We start from the raw sequence: 25124 nt of genomic DNA on the forward strand, positions 1-25124 counted from the left end.
CAGTCAGTCGCCTGAGGCGGGAATTGAACCCGGGTCTCTGGCGCTGTGAGGCAGCAGTGCTAACCACTGTGCCACCGTGCCGCCCACAATGACTGATTGAAAGAAAAACTATATCAGAGCAATTGTGTGTCTTTGTGCTTCAGCTACTCCTGATGATGATCACCAGCCTGCCATTCCTTTTACCGTCTCAACTACAATTAACGCAATAAATGAAATAATTCCTCAGACAGACACCCGGAATACAGATGATGCAGAGGCAACACGTTTCCAAGATCCATTACATCATAACTGTGAGTATTCGTTGCATCATTTGAATTCCATGGGCAGCATGTGCCTATTCTGTTTTCCAATTCTCCTTGAATGTGCTAAATTACTTTGTGAACATTTCTTTTTTGAATCACTAGATCTATGATTAGTCCACTCCATCTCTCAGTCCTGATTTCATACTCAACTAGAACAAGGTTGTTCTGAATCATATTATTCGTCTTGGTTCCATAACCCTGAACACCCTTATCCAATGAAATTTCAATCTTAATTTCAGAATTTTCAATTATTGACTTAGACTGAACCGCATTTTTGGGAAGACAGTTCTAAATTTCTTGTCTCCTTTCTGTGAAGAAATGGTTTCTGACATTATCTTGTCATAGCCTAACTGTAATTTGAAGGCTACTCAATCTGTTCTACACAGTGAACATTGTCCAGACTGATGGGTTGTAATGGAGATTGGATCAATGAGTTAAGACATGTGTTCCATCTTACTTTAATCTGGCAGCTATTCCTTTACATCAGATTCAGTAAGTAGGAGTTCTGTAGCCTTAGCCTTTAGTATTACATATGTTGTAATGTTTGGAGTGAAAATAAATATTAGTTGCTCCATAAATATGCTGAATCATTTTAATCCAGAATTAATTTGAATGCCATGTTTCATTACATTAACAGAGATCCCTATACATAAAAATAATTAATAGATTGGAATGTTTGCTACGGAATATTAATGACCTGTACACCTAAAGGCATGATAAAATTCATGTTTCTCAACGCAAATATTCTGTAACACAAATTGATGAATTGGGGACAGTGTTTCTAAAACGCAAACTTTTAAAACGTGTTCTGGCTATAATGTGATTCGATCACCAACACTTGAAACGCTGTTTCTAATGCACTGTTTTTCTATAAGATGGGGTTGCAAAAGAACACAACTGTTACATTCTAGAAGAATTGAGGCGCATCAATGAAACTAATCTGAAATATGAAAGCTTAAAATCTAAAATGATTAGAACAGACATACATATAGAGCGGGAACGGGAAGAATAATCAATGGGTACCTACATAAGGGCCTCAGGACTTTAGGTGGATTAAATAGTCTGGAACATTCATGTTCTTTATATCATATCTATCTTAAGTTCAATACAAATATCACAGATTCTGCAAGGGAGGAAAAGTAATAGTTGACAGTTTTACAATGCTTTAATTTCCACAGAGTGTACAGAATCTTATTCTTATTCATACAAATGTCTGGGACCTTTTGGAAATGACATTACCTGAATGTTTACATAAAGGAAGGACATTTGTGTCTTGTGTGATTTTTTTTGTGTGGAGTTCAGATGAATGGGAATATTTCCATAAAGACACTGTGGGCTAGGCTCAACTCCCCTTCACTTTGCATCATCATAATTGTCTCCCAGCCATTGCTATGACCCCAGAGGACCCACGCACAGCATGCTGCTTTCATGCAGATGAGTTCCAAATCCAATTTTGTTTAGGATTTTGGACAATAGCCTCACATTGTACCACTTGTGAAAAATGAAGAAACTGGCATGAATTTAAGTTCTTTGTTGAAAAGCTTGATCTGAGTTTGTAAAATTTTGTGAATATAATGACTCATTGAATGAAAAACTGTATCAGAGCAATTATGTGTCCTTGTGCTTCAGCTCTTCCTGATGATGATCACCAGCCTTCCATTCCTTCTACCCTCACCATTAAATTCAATGCCATAAATAGAAAAACAGCTCTAGCCACATTGGATAATACAGATGATGCAAAGCCAAGCCGTTCCTCCCAACGATCACGTCGTAACGGTGAGTATGCTTTGCATCATTTTCATTTCATGGGCAGCATAGGCTTGTTCTATGTTCCAATTCTCCTTCTTTGTGCTAACTTACATCGTGAACTTTTCTTTTTTGAATCCTTTGAACCATAAGATCTATGGATAGTCCATTCATTCCTTCAGTCCTGATTTCACATTGAACTAGAACAAGGATGTTCTGAATCGTAACATCAACTCTTCATCTTGGTTCCACAACCCTTAACACCTTTATCCAATGAAAAGCTCTCAATCTTAATTTAGGGATTTTCAATTACTAACCTTGACTGAACCACTTTTTTAGGGAGGCATTTCTAAATTTCTTCTCTCCTTTCTGTGAAGAAATGGTTTCTGATGTTAATTTTATATAGCCTGACTGCAAGTTTAAGGTTAATTCATCTGTTCTGCACAGTGAACATTGTCCATACTGATGTGTTGTAATGGAAATTGGATCAATGAGGTCAGGCATGTGTTGCATTTTACTTTATTCTGGCAGCTATTCCTTTAGATCAGGTACAGTAAGTGGGAGTTCTCTGGCCTTAGCCTTTAGTATTATGTATGTTGCGATGCTTTGAGCAAAAGAATGATTAGTTGCTCCATAAATATGCTTAATCATTTCAAATCAGAATTAATTTGAATGCAATGTTTCACTACATTGCCAGAAATCCCAATACCGAAAAATAATTAATAGGTTGGAATGTTTCCTACAGAATATTAATGACCATTACACCTGACGGTATGACAGGTTGTTCTGAAAAAATGCATGTTTTGTTCATGCAAATTCTCTGTAACACAGATTGACGAATTGGGGACAAGTGTTTCTAAAACGCAAACTTTTAAAACGTGTTTTGGCTGTAATGTAATTAGAACACCAACACTTGAAGTACTGTTTCTAATGCACTATTTTCTATATGATGGGTTGCACAAGAATGTAGCCATTATGTTATAGAAGAAGTACCTGTAGTGAATTGACTAACGTCAATGAAAATAATCTGAAATATTAAAGTTTAAAATCTGAAGTAAAATGATTAGAACAGACATACATATAGATCATGAACAGGAAGAATGATCACATGGGTACCTGCCTAATAACCTCAGGACCTTAGGTGAATTAAATAGTCTGTAACACTCCCATGTTTTTTTTATATATTTATCTTAAGTTCAAAGCAATTATCTAGAATTCTGCAAGTGAGCCAAATTAATAACTGACTGTTCCACAATGTTTTAATTTCCACAGAGTGAACAGCACCTTATTCTTAGTCCTTTTAGGAAATACATTACCTAAATCTTTACACAATGGAAGGACATTTGTGTCTTGTTTGATTTCTGTGGAGTCCAGATGAACAGAAATATTTCCACAAAGACACTGTGGGCGGGGCTCCCTCCCCTTCACTTTGCATCATCATTTCTGTCTCACACCCATGCCTTGCCCCCACCGAATCCACACACACCATGCTGCTTTCCAGCAGATGAGTTCCAGATCCAATTTTGTTTTGGATTTCAGACAATAGCTTCACATTGTACCAATCGTGAAAAATGAAGAAACTGGCATGAATTCAAGTTATTTCCCCAAAAGCTTGACCTGAGTTTGTAAAATTTTGTGATTATAATGACTGATTAGAAGAACAGAGCAATTATATGTCTTTGTGCTTTAGCTCCTCTTGATGATGATCACCAGTCTTCCATTCCTTCTATGATCAAAATTACAATCAAAGAAATAAATAAAACAACAGCTCTGGCCATGCTACCAAATACAGATGATGCAGAGCCAAGCCTTTTCTTCAGACTATTATGTGGTCACGGTGAGTGTTCGTTGTGTCATTTGAATTTCATGGCAATATGTGCCTATTATATTTTCTAATTCTCTTTGTATGCGCTAAATTTCGTTGCGAACATTTTTTTTCTTGAATCCTTAGAATTACAAGATCTATAAATAGTCCATTCCATCTCTCAGTCCTGATTTCATATTGAACTAGAACAATATGAACTAGTAACTTCAACTATCCATCTTGGCTCCATAACCCTGAATACCTTTACTCAATGTAAAGCTCCCGATCTTAATTTAGGAATTTTCAATTATTGACCAAGTCTGAACCACTTTTTTGGGGAGACAACTCTAGATTTCTTGTCTCCTTTCTGTGAAGAAATGTTTTCTGACATTATCTGTACATAGCCTGACTGTAATTTTAAGGCTGATCGATCTATTCTACACAGTGAACATTGTCCATTCTGATGGGTTGTAATGGAAATTGAATCAATGACTTTAGGCCTGTGTTCTATCTTACTTTAATCTGGCAGCTATTCTTTTAAATCTGGTATGGTAAGTGGGAGTTCTGTAGCCTTAGCCTTTACTATTACATATGTTGCAATGTTTGGAGTGAAAAGCATGATTAGTTGCTTCATAAATATGCTTAATCATTTCAAACCAGAATTAACTTGAATGCAATGTTGCACTACAATAACAGAGATCCCGATACATAAAAGTAATTAATAGATTAGAATGTTTCCTGCAGAATATTAATGACCATTACCCCTGAAGGTACGACAGGGTGTTCTGATAAAATGCAGTTTTGTTAATGCAAATTTGCTGTAACACAGATCGTGGAATTGGGAACAGTGTTTCTAAAACGCAGATGTTTAAAACGGGTTTTGGCTGTAATATGGTTAGATTGCCAACACTGGAAGCACTGTTTCTTATGCAGTATTTTTCTATAAGATGGGGTTGCACAAGAATGCAACCATCATGTTATAGAAGAAGCACCTGTAGTGAATTGAGACACCAATGAAAATAATCTGAAATATGAAAGCTTAAAATCTAAAGTAAATAATGATTAGAACAGATGTACGTATAGATTAGGAACAGGAAGAATGAACACATGGGTACCTGCATAAGGGCCTGAGGACTGTAGGTGGATTAAGTAGTCTATAACATTCACATCTTTTTATCATATCAATCTTAAGTTCAATGCAGTTATCACAGATTTTGCAAGTGAGCCAAATTAATAACTGACTGTTTCACAATGTTTTAATTTCCAAAGAGTGGACAGCACCTTGTTCTTATTCACACAAATACCTGGGTCTTTTTAGGAACTACATTACTCAAATGTTCACAGAAGGGAATGTCATTTGTGTGTTGTTTGATTTCTGTGGAGTCCAGATGAACAGAAATATTTCCACAAAGACACTGTGGGCAAGGCTCACTCCCCTTCACTTTGCATCATCACGACTGTCTCGCACCCATTGCCTTGCTCCCACCGAACCCACACACAGCATGCTGCTTTGAAGGAGATGAGTTCCAGATCCAATTTTGTTTGGAATTTAGGACATTAGCTTCACATTGTACCAAGCGTGAAAAATGAAGAAATTGTCATGAATTCAAGTTATTTCCCTAAAAGCTTGATCTGAGTTTGTAACATTTTGTGATTATAATGACTCATTGAATGAAAAACCATTTCAGAACAATTATGTGTCTTTGTGCTTCAGGTCCTCCTGATGATAATCACCTGCCTTCCATTCCTTCAACCGATACAATTAGAATCAATGCAATTGATGAAACAACAGCTCAGGCCTACTTCCTTAATACAGATGATGCAGAGCCAAACCTTTTCTTCCGACGATTACTTGGTAACTGTGAGTATTCATTGCATCATTTGAATTCTATTTTCCAATTCTCCTTGTGTGTGATAACTTACTTCATGAACATTTCTTTTTTGAACATTTAGAACAATAAGATTTATGAATAGTCCATTCAATCTCTCAGTCCTGATTTTGTATTGAACTGGAACAAGGTTGTTCTGAATTGTAACTCCAACTATTGGTTCCATAACCCTGAGCACCTCTATCCAATGAAATGCTCTCGATCTTAATTTACGAATTTTCAATTATTGACCTGGACTAAATCACTTTTTGGGGAGACAGTTCTAGATTTCATGACTCCTTTCTGTGAATAAATGTTTTCTGACATTATCTTTACATAGCCTGACTGTACTTTTAAGGCTAATTGATCAGTTGTAAACAATGAACATTGTCCATACTCATGGGTTGTAATGGAAATTGGATTTGTAACACAGATTAACAAATTGGGGTCAGTGTTTCTAAAACACAAACTTTTAAAACATGTTTTGGCTGTAATGTGATTTGATCACCAACACTTGAAGCGCTGTTTCTAATGCACTATTTTTATGTAAAGTGGCATTGCAAAAGAATGCAACCATCATGTTATAGAAGATGTAGCTGTAGTGAATTGAGACATGTCAATGAAAATAATCTGAAATATGAAAGCTTGAAATCTAAAGTAAAATGCTTAGAACAGAGGTACATATAGAGCAGGAACAGGAAGAATGGTTACATGGGTACCTGCATAAGGGCCTCAGGACTTTAGGTGGATTAAATACTCTGTAACATTCACATTTTTTAAATATCTATCTTAAGTTCAATGCAATTATTACCGATTCTGCAAGTGAACCAAATTAATAACTGACTGTTTCACAATATTTTAATTTCCAAAGAGTGGACAGCACCTTAATCTTATTTACAGAAATGCCTGGGTCCCTTTAGGAACTCCATTCCCTGAATGTTTACAGAAAGGAAGGATATTTGTGTCTTATTTGATTTCTGTGGAGTCCAGATGAACAGACATATTTCCACAAAGACATCGAGGGCGAGGCTTACTCCTCTTCATTTTGCAATGTCTTGATTGTCTCCCACCCATTAGCTTGTCCCAGAGGACCCACACACACCATGCTGTTTTCATGCAGATGAGTTCCAGATCCAATTTTGTTTGGGATTTAGGACATTAGCTTCATATTGTACCACTAGTGAAAACACAAGAAACTGTCATGAATTCAAGTTATTTCCTGAAAAGCTTGATGAGTTTGTAAAGTTTTGTGATTATAATGACTCATTGAATGAACAACCATATGAGAGCAATTGTGTGTCTTTGTACTTCAGCTCTTCCTGATGCTGATCACCGGCCTTCCATTCCTTCTACCTTCGAAATTACATTCAACGCAATAAATGAAATGACAGCTCAGGCCAACTCCCTTAATAGAGACGATGCAGAGAGAAGCCTTCCTTTTGGGCTATTACTTGGTGAGTATGAGTATTCGTTGCATCATTTGAATTTCAAGGACAGCATATGCCTATCCTATTTTCCAATTCTCCTTGTGTGTGCTAACTTACTTTGCCAACATTTCTTTTTTGAATCCCTACAATAATAAGATCTATGAATAGCCCATTCCATCTCTCAGTCCTGATTTCATATTAAACTAGAAAGAGGTTGCTCTGAATCGTAACTCCAACTCTTCACCTTGGTTCCAGAACCCTGAGCATCCTTATCCAATGAAAAGCTGCCGATCTTAATTTCAGAATTTCAATTATTGACCTAGTCTGACCCACATTTTTGGGGAGACAATTCTCGATTTCTTGTTTCCTTTCTGTGAAGGAATGCTTTCTGACATAATCTTTGCATATGCCAGACTAGAGTAAAATGCTTAGACCAGAGGTACATATAGAACAGGAACAGGAAGAATGATTACATGGGTACCTGCATAAGGGCCTCAGGACTTTAGGTGGATTAAATACTCTGTAACATTCACATTTTTTTAATATCTATCTTAAGTTCAATGCAATTATCACCGATTCCGCAAGTGAACCAAATTAATAACTGACTGTTTCACAATGTTTTAATTGTGAAAAGCACAGCAGTTCAGGCAGCATCCGATGAGCAGGAAAATCAACGTTTCGGGCAAAAGCCCTTCATCAGGAATACAGGCAGAAAGCCTGAAGAGTGGAGAGATAAATGAGAGGAGGGTGGGGAGAAAGTAGCATAGAGTACAATAGGTGACTGGGGGTGGGGATGAAGGTAATAGGTCAGTGCCTATCTTCCTTTCCACCTATCCACTCCACCCTCCTCCCTGACCTATCACCTTCATCCCCACCCCCACTCACCTATTGTACTCTATGCTACTTTCTTCCCACCCCACCCTCTTCTCATTTATCCATTCACTTTTCAGGCTTTCTACCTGTATTCCTGATGAAGGGCTTTTGCCCGAAACATCGATTTTCCTGCTCCTCGGATGCTGCCTGAACTGCTGTGCCTTTCCAGCATCACTCTAATCCGGAATCTGGTTTCCAGCATCTGCAGTCATTGTTTTTACCTCATTATCTTGACATAGCCTGACTGTAATTTTAAGACTAATCGATCTGTTCTACACAGTGAACATTGTCCATGCTGATGGGTTGTAATGGAAATTGGATCAATGACTTAAGACATGTGTTCCACCTTACTTTAATCTGAAAGTTATTCCTTTAGATCAGGTAGACTAAGTGGGAGTTCTATAGCTTTAGCTTCTAGTATTACATATGTAGCAATGTTTGGAGTGAAAAGAATTATGAATTGCTTCATAAATATGCAGATTCATTTCAATCCAGAATTAATTTGATTGCAATGCTTCACTGTAATAACAGAGATGCCAATACATAAAAGTAGCTAATAGACTGGAATGTTTTCGACAGAATATTAATGACTGTTACACCTGATGGTATGACAGGTTGTTCTAATGAAATGCATGTTTTGTTCACGCAAATTTGCTGTAACACAGGTTGACAAATTGGGGACTGTGTTTCTAAAACACAAACTTTTAAAACGTGTTTTGGCTGTAATGTAATTAGATCACCAACAATTGAAGCACTGTTTGTAATGCACTATTTTTGTATGAGATGGGGTTGCACAAGAATGCAACCATCACGTTATAGAAGAAGTTCCTGTAGTGAATTGAGACATGCCAATAAAATAATCTGAAATATGAAAGCTTAAAATTGAAAGTCAAATGATTAGAACAGATGTACATATAGAGCAGGAACAGGAAGAATGATCACATTGGTACCTGCATAAGGGCATCAGGACCTTAGGTGGATTAAATAGTCTGTAACATTCGCATGTTTTTTTTTATATCTATCTGAAGTTCATTGCAATGATCAGAGATGCTGCAAGTGAGCCAAATTAATAACTGACTGTTTCACAATGTTTTAATTTCCAAAGAGTGGACAGCACCTTTTTCTTATTCACACAAATACCTGGGTCCTTTTAGGAACTACATTCCCTGAATGTTTACAGAAAGGAAGGATATTTGTATCTTGTTTGATTTCTGTGGAGTCCAGATGAACGGGTTTATTTCCACAAAGACACTGAGAGCGAGGCTTACTCTCCTTCACTTTGCATCATCATGACTGTCTCGCACCCATTTACTTGCCCCTATTGACCCCACACACACCATACTGCTTTAATGGAGATGGGTTCCAGATCCAGTTTTGTTTGGAAGTTGGGACATTAGCTTCACATTGTACCAGTTCCAAAAAATGAAGAAACTGCCATGAATTCAAGTTATTTCCCTATAAGCTTGATCTGAGTTTGTAAAATGTTGTGATTATAATGACTCATTGAATGAAAACCCATATCAGAGAAATTGTGCTTCTTTGTGCTTCAGTTCTTTCTGATGATGATCGCCAGCCTTCCATTCCTTCTACCTTCATGACTACAATCAAAGCAATAAATGAAATGACAGCTCAGGCCTACTACCATAATACAGATGATGCAGAGCCAAACCTTTTCTTCCAAAGTTTACTTGGTAAATGTGAGTATTCATTTGAATTTCATGGGCAGCTTATACCTATTCTACTTTCCAATTCTCTTTATGTGTGCTAACTTACTTTGTGAACATTACTTTTTTAAATCCTTAGAATGATAAGATCTATGAATAGTCCATTCCATCTCTCAGTCCTGATTTCACATTGAACTAGAACAAGGTTGCTCTGAATCGTAGCTCCAACTATTCATCTTGGTTCCATAACCAGGAACACCTTTATCCAATGAAAAGCTCTCGAACTTAATTTAGGAATTTTCAATTATTGACCTAGTCTGACCGACCTTTTTGGGGAGACAGTTCTAAATTTCTTTCTTCTTTCTGTGAAGAAATGGTTTCTGACATTACCTTTACATAGCCTGACTGTAATTTTAAGGCTAATCAATCTGTTCTACATAGTGAACATTGTCCATACTGATGCATTGTAATGGAAATCGGATCAATGAGTTAAGGCATTTTACTTTAATCTGGCAGCTCTTCCTTTACATCAGATAGAGTAAGTGGGAGTTCTGTAGCCTTAGCCTTTAGTATTACACATGTTGCAATGTTTGGAGTGAAAAGAATCATGAGTTGCTTCATAAATATGCTGAATCATTTCAATCCAGAATTAATTTGAATTCACTGTTTCACTACATTAATGGAAATCCCAATACATAAAAGTAGTTAATAGATTGGAATGTTTCCTGCAGAATATTAATGACCTTTACATTTGAAGGTACGACAGGTTGTTCTGATAAAATGCATATTTTGTTAATGCAAATTTGCTGTGACACAGATTGACGAACTGGGGACAGCGTTTATAAAATGCAGACTTTTAAAACGTGTTTTGGCTGTAATGTGATTAGATTACCAACACTCAATGTGCTGTTTCTAATGCACTATTTTCTATAAGATGGGGTTACACAAGAACACAACCATCACATTATAGAAGAAAGACCTGTAGTAAATTGACACGTGCCAATAAAAATAATCTGAAATATGAAAGCTTAAAATCTAAAGTAAAATGATTAGAACAGACGTACATACAGAGCAGGAACAGGAAGAATGATCACATGGGTACCTGCATAAGGGCCTCAGGACCGTAGATGGATTAAATAGTCTGTAACATTCACATTTTTTTTAATTTCATTGAACTTAAGATTGATATTATGAAGGATTCTGCGAGTGAGCCAAATTAATAACTGACTGTTTCACGGTGTTTTAATTTCCAAAGAGTGCACAGCACTTTATTCTTATTCATACAAATGCCTGGGTCCTCTTAGGAACCATGTTACAGAAATGAAGGATATTTGTGTCTTGTTTGATTTCTGTGGAGTCCAAATGAACAGAAATATTTCCACAAAGACATTTTCCCCTTCACTTCGCATCGTCATTACTGTCTCACACTCATTGCTTTGCTCCCTCTGAACCCATACACACCATACTGCTTTCATGCAGATGAGTTCCAAATCCAATTTTGTTTGGGATTTAGGACAATAGCTTCACATTGTACCACTCGTGAAAATTTCCCTCAATATTTGATCTCAGTTTGTAATATTTTGTGATTATAATGACTCATTGAATGAAAAACCATATCAGAGAAATTATGTGTCTTTGTGCTTCATCTGTCCTGATGATGATCACCGACTTTCCATTCCTTCTACCTTGACAACTACAATCAACGCAATAGATGAACCTGCAGCTCGGACTCACTTCCTTAATAATGATGATGCAGAGAGAAGCCATTTCTCCACACCATTATCTCTTAACTGTGAGTATTTGTTGCATCATTCGAATTTCTTGCGCAGGATATGCCTATTCTGTATTTCAATTCTCCTTGTCTATGCTAGTTCCTTTGCGAATTTTTCTTATTATTCATCTCTTAGTCCTGATTTCATATTGAAGTGGAACAAGGTTGTTGTGAATCATAACGCCAACCATTCATCTTAGTTTCACAATCGTGAACACCTTTATTCAATGAAAAGCTCAATCTTAATACAGGAATTTGAAATTTTTGAACTAGTGTCAACAACTTTTTTGGGGAGAGAACTCTAGATTTCTTGTCTCCTTTTTGTGAAGAAATGCTTCCTGATATTATCTTTCCATAGTCTGACTGTAAGCTTAAGGCTAATCGATATGTTCTGCACAGTGAACGTTGTCCATACTGATGTGTTGGAAATTGGATCAATGACTTCAGGCATGTGTTTCATCTTATTTTAATTTGGCAGCTACACCTTTACATCCAGTACAGTAAGTGGGAATTCTGCAGCTTTAGCCTTTAGTGTTACATACATTTCAATGTTTTGAGAGCAATTAATTATTAGTTGTTTCATTAATATCAGGACTAGAGTCGAGCTGGAAAAGCACAGCAGGTCAGGCAGCATTGAAGGAGCAGGGAAATCAACATTTAAGGCTGGAGCCTTTCATCAGGATGAAGCCCTTTCTGCCTGAAACGTCAATTTTCCTGTTCCTCGGATGCTGCCTGACCTGCTGTGCTTTTCCAGCGCCACTCTAATCTTGACTCTAATCTCCAGCATCTGCAGTCCTCATTTTCACCTGCTTCATTAATATGCTTAATCATTTCAATCCAAAATGTGTTTGAAATCAACGTTTCACTACATTAACAGAGATCCCAAAACATGAAAATAATTAATAGAATGGGATGTTTCTTACAGAATATTAATGACCATTACACAAATACACTTGATGAAAATACTCTTGAAGTTTCTCGTGATTTGAGACACTTCAGTAAAATTGTTCTGAAACATGAAAGCTTAAAATCTGAGATAAAATGAATAGAACAGACATGCATATTGAGCAGGACAGGAGGAAAGATCAAATGGGTACCCACATAAGGACCTCAGGACCTTAAGTGGATTAAATAGTCTGTAACATTTGTATATTATTATTATTACATTATTTATTATTTTATTCTATCTTAAGATCAATAAAATTGTTGTTTCACAAGTGAGGAGAAAGTGAGGACTGCAGATGCTCGAGATCAGAGCTGAAAATGTGTTGCTGGAAAAGTGCAGCAGGTCAGGCAGCATCCAAGGAACAGGAGAATCGACGTTTCGGGCATAAGCCCTTCTACAGGAATCCTGAAGAAGGGCTTATGCCCGAAACGTCAATTCTCCTGTTCCTTGGATGCTGCCTGACCTGCTGCGCTTTCCAGCAACACATTTTCAGCACTGTTTCACAAGTGAGCCAAATTAAGAACTGACTGTTTCACAATGTTTTAAGTTTTAAAGAGTGAGAAGCATTTTATTCTTATGCACACAAATGACTGGGTCCTTATAGAAACTACAATACCCAATTGCTCACAGAAAGGAAGGACATTTGTTTCTAGTTTGATGTTGGTAGAAGTCCAGATGAACAGGAATGTTTCCACAAAGACATTGTGGTCTCAGATTACTCCCCTTTGCTTTGCATCATCATGACTGTCTCTCACACATCACCTTGTCCCCACAGAATCCACACACAGTATGCTGCTTTCATGCAGATAAGTTCCAGATCCAATTTTGTTTATGGTTGTACCACAGCTTCACACTGCTTCATGAAAAATGAAGAAACTGCGCAAGGACCAATTAGCACTTATCAACAAAGCTTTGTATGTGGGAAATCATGTCTTACTAACCTGTTTGAGTTTTTTGAAGAAGTAACAAAGATTGATGAGGGCGGAGTGGTGGACATGATCTATATGGACTTTAGTAAGGCTTTCAACAAGGTTCCTCATGGTAGATTGCACAGAATACAGAGAGAACTGTTTTTATGCTGAACTGGCTTGAACTTGGAAGATAGAGGGTGGTGGTAGAGGGTGGATTTTCAGGTTGGTAGTTTGTGTCCAGTGGTGTGCTGCAAGGATTGGTGCCGGGTCCACTGCTTTTTGTCATGTATATAAATGATTTGCTTGTGAACACAGGAGGTATGGTTTGTAATTCTGCAGATGACACCAAAATTGGAGGTGTCATGGACAACAATTAAGGTTAGCTTGGAGTACAATGGAGTCTTGATCAGATGGGCCAATGGACTGATGAATAGAAGATGGGGTTTAATTTAGATATGTGTGAAGTGTTGCATTTTGGAAAGGCAAATCAGGGCAGGACATATACACTAGGTGAAAATGAGGACTGCAGAAGCTAGAAATCAGAGTTGAATAGTGTGGTGCTTGAAAAATACAGCCGGTCAGGCAGTATCTGAGGAGCAGGAGAATTGACATCTCGAACATAAGCTCTTCATCAGGAATGAAGGTTCCTGAGGATTGATACACTGAATGGTAAGGTCCTGAGGAGTATTGCTTCATCTTGTAGTTGAGATTCATAGTTCTTTGCAAGTGGAATCACAGGTCAATAGTACGGTGAAGAAGACTTTTGGTACGCTTGCCTTGATTTGTTACTGCATTGAGTACAGGAGTTGGGAGGTCATGTTGTGGCTGTACCGGACAATGGTTTGGCCACTTTTGGAATACAGGTTGTTCTGCTGTAACACACATATCATTCATGTGAATTCAATACAATGTGAATGATGAAATGGGGACACATTTTCTAAAGTGTGAACTTTTAAACTTATAATATGTTTCCAGCCCCATTAGTTTAAATAGTGATGCCTATTATGCAAATTTCTTGTAACATGGGATTGCATGAGAATGGAATTACCATGTTATAGCAGAACCAACTGTACTGTGTACACTTCTGGTCTCCCTGCGACAGGAAGGCTACCGTGAAACTTGCAAGGAGTCAGAAAAGATTTACAAGGATGTTTCCAGGGTTGGAGGATTTGAGCATGGGGAGAGTCTGAATGGACTATTTCCCTTGGACTGTCAGAGGCTGAGGTGTGATCTTGTAGACCTTTTGTAAAATCATGAGGAGCATGTATAAGATAAACGCTTTCCCCCTAGGGTGAGGGAGCTCAAAACTAGAGAGCATAGGCTTCAAGTGAGAGGGGAAAGATTTAAAAGGGATCTAAGGGGCAACTTTTTTGTACAGAGGGTGATGTGTGTATGGAATGAGTTGCCAGAGGAAGTGGTGGAGGCTGTTACAATTACAACATTTAAAAGGCCTGTAGAAGGCTTTGGAGGAATATGGGCCAAATGTTGGCAAATGGGATTAAATTAGGTTAGGGTATCTGGTTGACATTGAAGAATTGGACCAAAAGGTTTGTTTCTGTGCTATCTATGACTCTCTGCCATGAGTTAAATTTCTTTCCCTTACAGTTGAGTCTCAATTTATAAAATGTTGTGATTACAATCACACATTGAATGAAAACCTAATCAGAGCAATTGCATGTCTTGGTTGTTGCAGTTTGTTTTCTCGATGAAGCGCAGCTTTCTACTCCTTCTGATTGGAGGTGTATTAGACAGTGAAGAAGGTTACCTTAGAGTACAACAGGATCTAGATCAAATGGGCCAATGGGTTGAGAAGTGGCAGGTGAAGTTTAATTTAAATAAATGCGAAGTGCTGCATTTTGGAAAAGCAAATCAGCGCAGGACTTATACACTTAATGGTAAGGTCCTGGGAGTGTTGCTGAACAAAGAGATTTTGGTTTGCAAGTTCCTTGAAAGTAGAGTTGCTGGTAGATAGGATAGTGAAGAAGACATTTGGCATACTTTCCTTTACTTTCCTCAGAGCACTGAGTACAGGAGTTGAGAGGTCATGTTGCAGCTTTATGAGACATTGGTTGGGCAACTTTCAGAATATTGTTTGCAATTCTGGTCTCCCTCCTATGGGAAGGATGTTGTGAAACTTGAAAGGCTTAAAAAAAAAAGGATGTTGCCAGGGTTGGAGGGCTTGAGGTTTTGGCAGAGGTTGAATAGGCTGGGTCTATTTTCCCTGGAGCATTGAAGGCTGAGAGATCTTATAGAAGTTTATAAAATCATGAGGGGCATAAATAGGGTAAATGTTCCCTGGGGTGAGGGAGTCCAGAACAAGAGGACATAGGTTTAGGGTGAGAGGGGAAAGATAGAAAAGAGACCTAAGGGACAGCCTTTACATCCAGAGGGTGGTGCATGCATGGAATGAGCTGCCAGAGGAAGTGGTGGAGGCTGGTACAATCACAGCATTTAAAAAGCATCTGGATGGGTATATGAATAGGAAGGGTTTAGAGGGATATGGGCCAAATGCTGGCAAATGGGACTAGATTAGGTTAGGATATCTAGTCGGCATGGACGTATTGGACCAAAGGGTCTGTTTGCGTGCTGTACATCTCTATTACTGTGTGACTCTATAACTACAATCAACACAATGAATGAAGTACCAGCTCAGACTCGTTCCCTTATTATAGACAATACTGAGCCAAACCATTCACTTAGATCATTGATCACCTGTGAATATTCATTGAATCATTTGAATTTTGTAGGCAGCATATGCTTGTTCTGTTTTTCTATTCTCCTTGTATTTGCAAACCTATATTAGCCTCCAGCCCACCAACAATTCACATTTCCTTCCATTCAAATCCCAGCAAGGTTTATATTACCTTTTTCTATGTCCTCATCCAGTCTTGTGTCCTACTAAGAATTTGTGTTCCTCCATTTTTGGCACCTTGTGCAACCCTGATTCCATACACTTGTTATCATTCCATCTGATGATAATACTGGCTAAGACTGAACCCAGATTGAAACCTGGCTTCATAGATCATAATTTGTATTGTTCCAATTTGGTTTCTGAATGTATTCACATGCGATTGCTCAAAAATCTTTTATAAAAGAGCATCAAAGTTAAAACACAAAATGAAAAAAAAACATATATTATGTGATATTTAGAAAGATCTTATATTTAACAAGAAAAGAGATTCAGCTCTTTTCCCAACAATATCTTTAAAAGACACTCTATCCCAGTCAAATATCACTCTGACTCAAAATTCTTAATTACCTGACTTCTTCCTGCCCCGTGCATGGAGCCCTGAGATACCTTAAGCCTTCTTCTTAGCTGTGATGGCCTGAAGACTTGTCTTCAGTTCCGGTGGCCTTGAGATTTCTACAAACACTTACAGCTTGTAGATTTCCACAAACTCAAAAAAGTGCCCTTTTCAAGAATCTGAATCCCTACAGTGTGGAAACAGGCCCTTTGGCCCAACAAGTCCACCCCAACCCTCCAAAGAGTAACCTTTTGCTGATGTAATTTCTCTTCTTGTGACCTTGATTTGCTAATGGACTCTGATTTTTCTGTGAGCTATAAAAGTTCAACTGTGTAAAACACACCATCAATTAATACCTGGGTAGGTCAGTAAGTCATTTAACTAATGTCAAATGCTTTGTTGGAAAGGTGGTCTTGGCCTCACTGTTCAAAAATTTTTTTTACCTGTTAAAAGAAATTCCACTTCATAAAAAAGAAACCAAAATCCATTTACTTAATGTTTAGAATTCAAATTCCATAACAATAATGATATCCTCAAAATACTTATAACACACTCCATTGTGCATCTAACCATCTGGTGTCCAGGCCTTAATTTCATGGATTCACCATCTACTTTGCACTAGTTATCTCCTTTTAAGTAAGACATGCTTTGAAGCCTTGTACCTTAACTATTAAGCACTTGTTCTAATACCCTTCAACATGGTGTCTCATGAGGTTCTGGAAAATATTTTTGGATGTTTCACTACATTGAAGATGTTGTGTATATGCAAGTTGTTATTTAATTGGAGATAGAGGATGTCAGTGTCTCTGAACAGGAGTGATGGGTGAAAGAATCACCTTTTGAAATGAGAACATGGAAAGGAGACCCCTGGTTGAAATGGAAGAGGAAAGGAATAGATTACCAAGATGAATGAGAAATGGGGGAGGGGAGAAGCTGCTTCAGTGAAAGGAAAATTCTAAATTTAATCCCAGGGTTGGACACATGCTGTTAGAATAATGACAGACATGGAGAGTTTTGTTTTAACTTATGCATAGCAGTAATTTACTGAGGCCTTTCATTACACAATCGTATATGACAGTTGCTTCGTTATCCAGTGAACTGGAGCTCACCCTGTGATTCACTTTTAACAGCTTTCTAAAATGGTCCAGCAAGCTATCAACAATGGGTGACAAATACTGAGTGACACCTACATACAATGTAAAAGTAAAGAAAATAAAATACACAATTATCTTTTATCTGCATGTACCTCAAATCTTTATATCAGCGTTTTGTCTGATAACCGTATCCTGTTTTTACTTCATAACATCTTGAACTGCTCATGTAATATATTGACCTTTTGAGCTATGCTTTAAGACTAAGGCTTTGTTGCTCATATTTGAATTGGAACTCTCAAACTAGAAGGAAGTTAAATGAATAACATAAATTTTTAGTTCGCACACTATGCAATGAATATGCCTGGTGGTCATGACGAAATTATTTAATAAAATTTCTTGGAATAATCCTAGTCTTTGTCATTACCTGCTCATTATTGTGTAAAGGCAGGTCAGGTTAACCAAATTGCTGTTATGTTATTTGTCATTAAAAAAAATTTTGAATTTTATAGAACTTGGTGAAAAGTCCATGTGACAACATTTCTTCAAGTGACCAGATAAAATCCGGCTGACAATTTTAAACAGAATAATAATTAAATCTTTAAGCCTGAATGTCACGGAGACAGTAGAGGTATCTGTGCAATAATAACTTTCAACCTGCTGCATTGCAGGTTAATTATATTCAGTACTAATTGACAAGAATACAATTTTTCACTCAAAATTTGTCTTGCTGTATGTAATTTCCAGGTAGAATGTATTTGTGAACAATGCAACATTTCCGTTATTTAAACTGTAATCCATTTATTTGGTTATAAGATCAGGGACTCGTTCAGAAAGATAATTGCTAAAGTATTTGCTTTGTCTTTGATATTTGTAGATTACCCTCTGAAGTGGATACTCTTGATTTCTTTAGGTGAGCATAATAATGGCATCAGTTATAATATTGTTTTGTGTTTCTTAATTTGGGATTGCACTGTCATATTGGAATGGGAAGTAGTGTGAGTTTAATTTATTGGATTATCTCAACTGCCTTGATACCACTACAGTTTGTGTCGATTTATGCAGTGATGCAGAACTCAGATTTTTGCTTTATATATAATGCACATCAAAATCACTTCACTGCATCTTTGCAGCATTGTCCACGTTCACCTGATCTTCCACAGGTGCTGAAATTCTAGCTCACATCTTCAATACTTCAGAGCTCTTAACAACTCGAATGCACTCGAAGTTGACCAATGCTACAAAGTCGAACTCTTCCAAACAATCCCATCACTATGAAGTTGCACATTCCTGCCCATCGATCCTTCCACAAATAGTGGCTTCCTGGGCTTTTATGATGTTGACTTTAAAATTATCATTCTCAATTTGTAAATTCTTCCATTGTCTACACTTTAGCTTCTGTTATAACCAAAATCGTTGTCTGTACGTTGAGATACCAATCTGAAACATCCCTGGTATTAATGCAATATGCAATCTATTTTTTTTCAATGTGCAGACCTCCAAGGTCCACATATGATAGCGACTTCAGAAGCCAGAAGTTAATTAGCTATCGATTGGCATGCATAGAACCTCAGAGCAGAAACACTCACTGTAGAATTCTGCACATATACCATCCTTAAGGCTTTTTGATTTTACCTCTTAGTCAAGCTCTTCAACTCCTTATTGACTGGAACACTACTTATATCAGCATATAGCTGGTTATCAATATATTTCCCTAGTGTAGTTTCTAAGACCTCTGTTTTCATATGCATTTCATGTATGGGTTTCCAAACAATAGTCAGGATTTGGGGCACAGGATACACCAGGAGACTGAAAGGGTGTGTAAGAACGGCAAGGTTACTGTGATCAGAGAGGGTTTCAATATGCAGGAGGACTGTGAAAATCAGGTTGGTAGTGGATTGCAAGAAAAATAATTTGTGGAATGTCTATGAAATAGCTTTTTGGAGCAGTTTGTGATAGAGCTCACTAGAGAACAGGCAATTCTGGCTTCAGCTTTAAGCAATGAGGCAGACTTGACAAGAGAGATTAAGGTGAAGGAACCCTGAGGAGGTAGTGGCCATAACATGATAGAATCTACTCTGCAATTTGAAAGGGAGAAGGTAGAATCAGATGTAACAGTACTACGGTTGAGTAAAGGCAACTATGGAGGCATGAGGGAGGAGCTGACCCGAATTGACTGGGAGAGGACTCTAGCAGGAAAGGCAGTGGAACAGCAATGGTAGGAGTTTCTGGGATTAATTCAGGAGACATTGCAAAAATTTGTCCTCAGAAAAAAGAAGCACACTATTAGGAGGATGAGGCAAGCATGACTGACAAGGGAAGTCAGGAACAGCATAAAAGAAAAAGAGAACGCATATAATGTGGTGAATGAAAGTAAGAAGCCAGTGGATTGGGAAGCCTATAAAGACCAACAGAGAATAACAAAAACAGAAATAAGGACGGAGAAGGTTAAATATGAGGGTAAGCTAGCCAGTAATATAAAAGAAGATTGTAAGAGTTTTTTTTAGAATTATGAAGGGCAAAATAGAGGCAGAATTGGACATTGGTCTCATGGAAAATGCATGGAGAAATAGTAGTGGGGAGCAAAGAAATGGCTGAAGAACTGAATAAGTATTTTGCGTCAAACTTCATGGTGAAGACGCGAGTAATATCCTAAAAATTGAAGAGTCGATGAAGGGCAGAAGTAGGAAAGGTAGCCATCACCAAGGAGAAGGTTCTAGAAAAACTGAAAGGCCTGTGAATGGATAAATCACCTGGACCAGATAGACTACACCCCTGAGTTTCTGAAGGAGGTAACTGAAGAGATATTGGAGGCATTAGTGGTGTTCTTTCAGGCATCACCGAAATCAGGGAACAACGTTAATATATTCCTCCTGTTTAAGGCAAAATACAGGAAACTACAGGCAGTTTAGCCTGACCTCAGTCATTGGTAAGATTTTGGAGTCCATTATGAAAGATGAGATTCTGGATACTTGGAAGTGCATGGTAAAATGGGGCGAAGTCAGCATGGTTTCACCAAGGAAGGTCATGCCTGACAAATCTGTTAGAATTCTTTGAGAAGGTAAGAAGCAGTTTAGACCAAAGAGAGCCAATGGATGTAATCAATCTGGATTTCAAGAAGACCTTGGATAAGGTGGCGCACAGGATGCTACTGCTGGTGTTCAAGGCAAGGTACAAGCATGAATAGAAGATTAGCTGTCTGGCAGGAAGCAGAGAGAGGGGATAAAAGGCTCATCTTAGAATGGCAGCCGGTGACAAGGCTCAGTGTTGGGACCACACTTTTTCACTTTATACATTAATGATCTAGATGAAGCAACTGAGGGCATTCTGGCTAAGTTTGCAGATGATACAAAGATAGGTGTCAGGACAGGCAGCACCAAGAGGCGGAAGTCTGCAGAAGTATTTAGACAGGTTAGGAGAGTGTGCAAAAATATGGCAGATGGAATGCAAGGTGGGAAAGTATGAAATCATGCACTATGGTAGGAGGAATAGGGGCATAGATTCTTTTCTAAAGGGGAGAAAATTTAAAAATCTGAAGTGCAAAGAGACTTGTGAGTTCTCGTCCAGGATTCTCTTTAGGTAAACTTGCCGGTTGAATTGGTAGCTAGGAAGGCAATTACAATGTTGAAATTTATTTCAAAAAGCTAGAATATAAAAGCAGGCTTTATAAAGCTCTGGTCAGGCCACATTTAGAGTATTGGGAACAATTTTTGACCCCATTCCTTAGGATGGATATACTGACCCTGGAGCAAGTCACGAGAATGATCCCAGGAATGAAAAGCTTAACCGATGAGGAATGTTTGGGAACTCTGGGTCTATCATCAATGGAGCTTAGAAGGATGAGGGAGGATCTAATTAAAACTTACAGAGTGCTGAATTAATTAGATAATGTAGATGTCGAGCAGATGTTCCATTGGTAGGAGAGACTAGGACCCAAGGGGCAAACCTTAGAGTAAGGGGTAGACCCTTTATAATGTAGATACTCGAAACTTCTTCAGCCAGAATGTAATTAATCTAGGGAATTCATTGCCACAGAAGGCTGTGGACACCAGGTCATTGAGTATGTTTAAGACAGAGATTGATAGGTTCTTGATTGTCAAGGGGATTAAGTGTTACCAGGTTAAAATGGGAGAATGGGGTTGAGAAACTTATCAGCCATGATTGAATGGTGGAGTAGACTCAATGGGCTGAATGGCCTAACTTCTGCTCCTATGTCTTATGGTTTTATATTGGTTCTAAACCAGAGTCTTCTTTCTGACTGTTATCAGAGCCATGTGATCAATTATTTCATCAGGACTTACATGAATCTCACTATGGCATAGTTTCACGTCTATCATTACATTCAGATTTACAACTTAATTTCTATTAAAGCTCTCAATATTTCTTGCACTACCTGCAGTGGCAGGTCTCTCAGTCCTTCAGAACTTCCTCTAATTCCCATGATTGAAAGACTACCCAAAATCTCCTTTCAATCCTCCTTCGATTCTTAGCTTTGGTGTTCAAATTACCTTTACACTTCTTACTTAATGTTTACAGTCTATATCCTCCTTAATGTGAAGTAATCTTAGATGTCCTCTTGTCTTTCAAGACTGTTAACTAAATATTGCTTAAAAAAATTACCTCCTTATATTTTACGTACAATGTTTTAGAGACTGGGAATATATCATGTTTTCTACATTGTGAAACTAAGATTAAAATCCAGATTTTAACCTAACTCACTTGCTGGGAATGGGACATATTTGATTTCCACAGTTGTTTTACACCTTGTCAAATGTTACAATGATTTCAATAGAATGTAGTAACAGTTACAATATAGCCTGTAAGTTTATGCTGAATATACCAAGTCTCTGTGATTTGTTATTTTCAGGATCCATGTGTATCATTGGTATAGCAATAAGACAGTACATACGTCACAAAAGAAAATATGGGTAAGTATTGAACATGTTCCATTCTAAACCTGTATCAGCTTTGCAAGTTGCAATGGAAACTAAAATATCTCTCACAATTGGGGTGGCATAGCTAGCAATAGAAATTGACAAATAATTGAACATCCCAGCTGCGTACATAGAAAAATATGATGGATCTGACTAGTTGTCTCTGGAGTCCTGGTCAATATTTAGCCCCCAGTTAATTGGAGCTGGTCTGCAAATTGCTTCCCATGCCTATCACAGAAAAGTGACTACATTTCGGTTCATAGCTCCTTGAAAGTGAAGTCACAGGCAGATAGGATAGTGAAGAAGGCATTTGGTATGCTTTCCTTTGTTGGTCAGAGTATTGAGTACAGGAGTTGGGAGGTCATGTTGCAGCTGTACAGGACATTGGTTCGGCCACTGTTGGAATATTGCGTGCAATTCTGGTCTCCTTCCTATCGGAAGGATGTTGTGAAACTTGAAAGGGTTCAGAAAAGATTTACAAGGATGTTGCCGGGGTTGGATGATTTGAGCTATAGGCAGAGGCTGGGGCTGTTTCCCCGGAGCATTGGAGGCTGAGGTGTGACCTTATAGAGGTTTATAAAATCATGAGGAGCCTGGATAGGATAAATAGAGAAAGTCTTTTCCCTGGGTTCGGGGAGTGCAGAACTAGAGGGCATAAGTTTAGGATGAGAGGGGAAAGATGAAAGGGACCTAAGGGGCAACCTTTTCACACAGCGGGTGGTACGTGTATGGAATGAGCTGCCAGAATAAGTGGTGGAGGCTGGTACAATTGCAACATTTAAAAGACATCTGGATGGGTAGATGAATAGGAAGGACTTGGAGGGATATGGGTCAGATGCTGGCAGGTGGAATTAGATTGGGTTGGGATATTTGGTTGACATGGACAAGTTGGACCAAAGGGTCTGTTTCTATGCTGTGCATCTCGATGACCCTATGACTCTAAGTATTTTAGTGGCTAGAAATGCCTCGGATAGCATGAAATTACAATTGGTATTACTATATGTATGTTTTGATCCCAACTGATGTTATTAATAGACAAATCAGATTTCAAGCTGATATCTGCCTGCACAGAACCTTTTTTTTTTGATTTTAAACACAAGTATGCAATTTTGCAGATTTTGGTTTAACAAAAAAACAAAAGTTTATTCACCAAAAAATCAAGATATAACAAAAAATGGTACATGGAGGATGAAGCAACCATGGCTGACTAGGGAAGTCAATGATTCTATAAAAGCAAAAGAGAGAGCATATAATGTGGTGAAGGGCAATGGGAAGCCAGAGGATTGGGAAGCTTACAAAGACCAACACAGGGCAACAAAAATAGAAATAAGGAAGGAGAAGATTAAATACAAGGGTAAGTTAGCCAGTAATATAAAGAAAGACTGTAAGAGTTTCATTGGATATATAAAGGGCAAAAGTGCCTTTCATCAGTTATGGATAAAGTTTTGGAAAGGTTTATAAGAGATCAGGTTAATAATCATCTGGATAAGAATAATTTGTTAAGGACAGTCAACTCAGTTTTGTGATAGGTAAGTTGTTGCCTCACAAACCTTATTGAGATCCTTGAGGAGGTGGATGAGGGTAAAGCGGTTGATGTGGTGTATATGGATTTCAGTTTGATAAAGTTCCCCATGATAGGCTTTTGCAGAAAATTCAGAGGCATAGGATTATAGGTGATTTAGCAGTTTGGATCAGAAATTGGCTAGCTGAAAGAAGACAGAGGGTGGTGGTTAATGGGAAATGTTCATCCTGAAGTTCAGTGATGAGTAGTCCCACAAGGATCGGTTTTGTGGCCACTGCTGTTTATCATTTTTAGAAATGACCTGGATGAGGGCTATCTCCCTTAGAACTCTGAGGGGTAGTCCATCTGGTCCAGGTGGCTTATCACCTTCATCCCCTCCCCCACTCACCCATTGTACTCTATGCTACTTTCTCCCCACCCCCACCCTCCTCTAGCTTATCTCTCCACGCTTCAGGCTCACTGCCTTTATTCCCGATGAAGAGCTTTTGCCTGAAACGTCGATTTCGAAGCTTCTTGGATGCTGCCTGAACTGCTGTGCTCTTCCAGCACCACTAATCCAGAATCTGGTTTCCAGCATCTGCAGTCATTGTTTTTACCTTGTTGATTTTAACTCTACTACGAATCCTTTGCAAAGATGCCTGCCTTGAAGAAGTTTTCCTCCTCTCTCTACAAGAATCTCAGGGAGTCCCTCTCCCACTGCAACTCCCAGGTCATTTCCTCTGCCCTGAAGCTCTTCAACCATGTCGTGAGACACTGACATTTTTTACAAACCCACTGACTCCCACAGCTACCTGGATTACACCTCTTCCCACCCTACCTCTTGCAAAAATGCCATCCCGTATTCCCAATTCCTCCGCCTCCGCCGTATCTGCTCCCAGGAGGAGCGGTTCCACCATAGAACACACCAGATGGCCTCCTTCTCTAGAGACCGCAATTTCCCTTCCCACGTGGTTAAAGATGCCCCCCAACGCATCTCATCCACATCCCGCAATTCCGCCCTCAGACTCAACCCCTCCAACC

The 25124-nt window shown here is 38.3% G+C and overlaps 1 protein-coding gene across 9 annotated transcripts in view; it reads left to right on the forward strand.

Moving 5' to 3' along the window:
* Nucleotides 1-25124, forward strand: part of LOC122563175 — a 143882-nt gene that overhangs the window by 59432 nt on the left and 59326 nt on the right. For 4 of the 9 annotated variants that reach the window (XM_043716692.1, XM_043716689.1, XM_043716690.1 and 1 more), the window contains 9 exons: nucleotides 144-290; nucleotides 1932-2078; nucleotides 3739-3885; nucleotides 5567-5713; nucleotides 7034-7174; nucleotides 9571-9717; nucleotides 11396-11476; nucleotides 18526-18561; nucleotides 22510-22576. In XM_043716692.1, coding sequence (XP_043572627.1) covers nucleotides 144-290; nucleotides 1932-2078; nucleotides 3739-3885; nucleotides 5567-5713; nucleotides 7034-7174; nucleotides 9571-9717; nucleotides 11396-11476; nucleotides 18526-18561; nucleotides 22510-22576 — 1060 coding nt within the window. The remainder of the gene's footprint in view (nucleotides 1-143; nucleotides 291-1931; nucleotides 2079-3738; nucleotides 3886-5566; nucleotides 5714-7033; nucleotides 7175-9570; nucleotides 9718-11395; nucleotides 11477-18525; nucleotides 18562-22509; nucleotides 22577-25124) is intronic. The other 5 variants (XM_043716686.1, XM_043716688.1, XM_043716687.1 and 2 more) reach the window with 3 other exon arrangements.

The sequence above is a fragment of the Chiloscyllium plagiosum genome, chromosome 26, assembly GCF_004010195.1.
Source record: "Chiloscyllium plagiosum isolate BGI_BamShark_2017 chromosome 26, ASM401019v2, whole genome shotgun sequence".
Classification (NCBI taxonomy): domain Eukaryota; kingdom Metazoa; phylum Chordata; class Chondrichthyes; order Orectolobiformes; family Hemiscylliidae; genus Chiloscyllium; species Chiloscyllium plagiosum.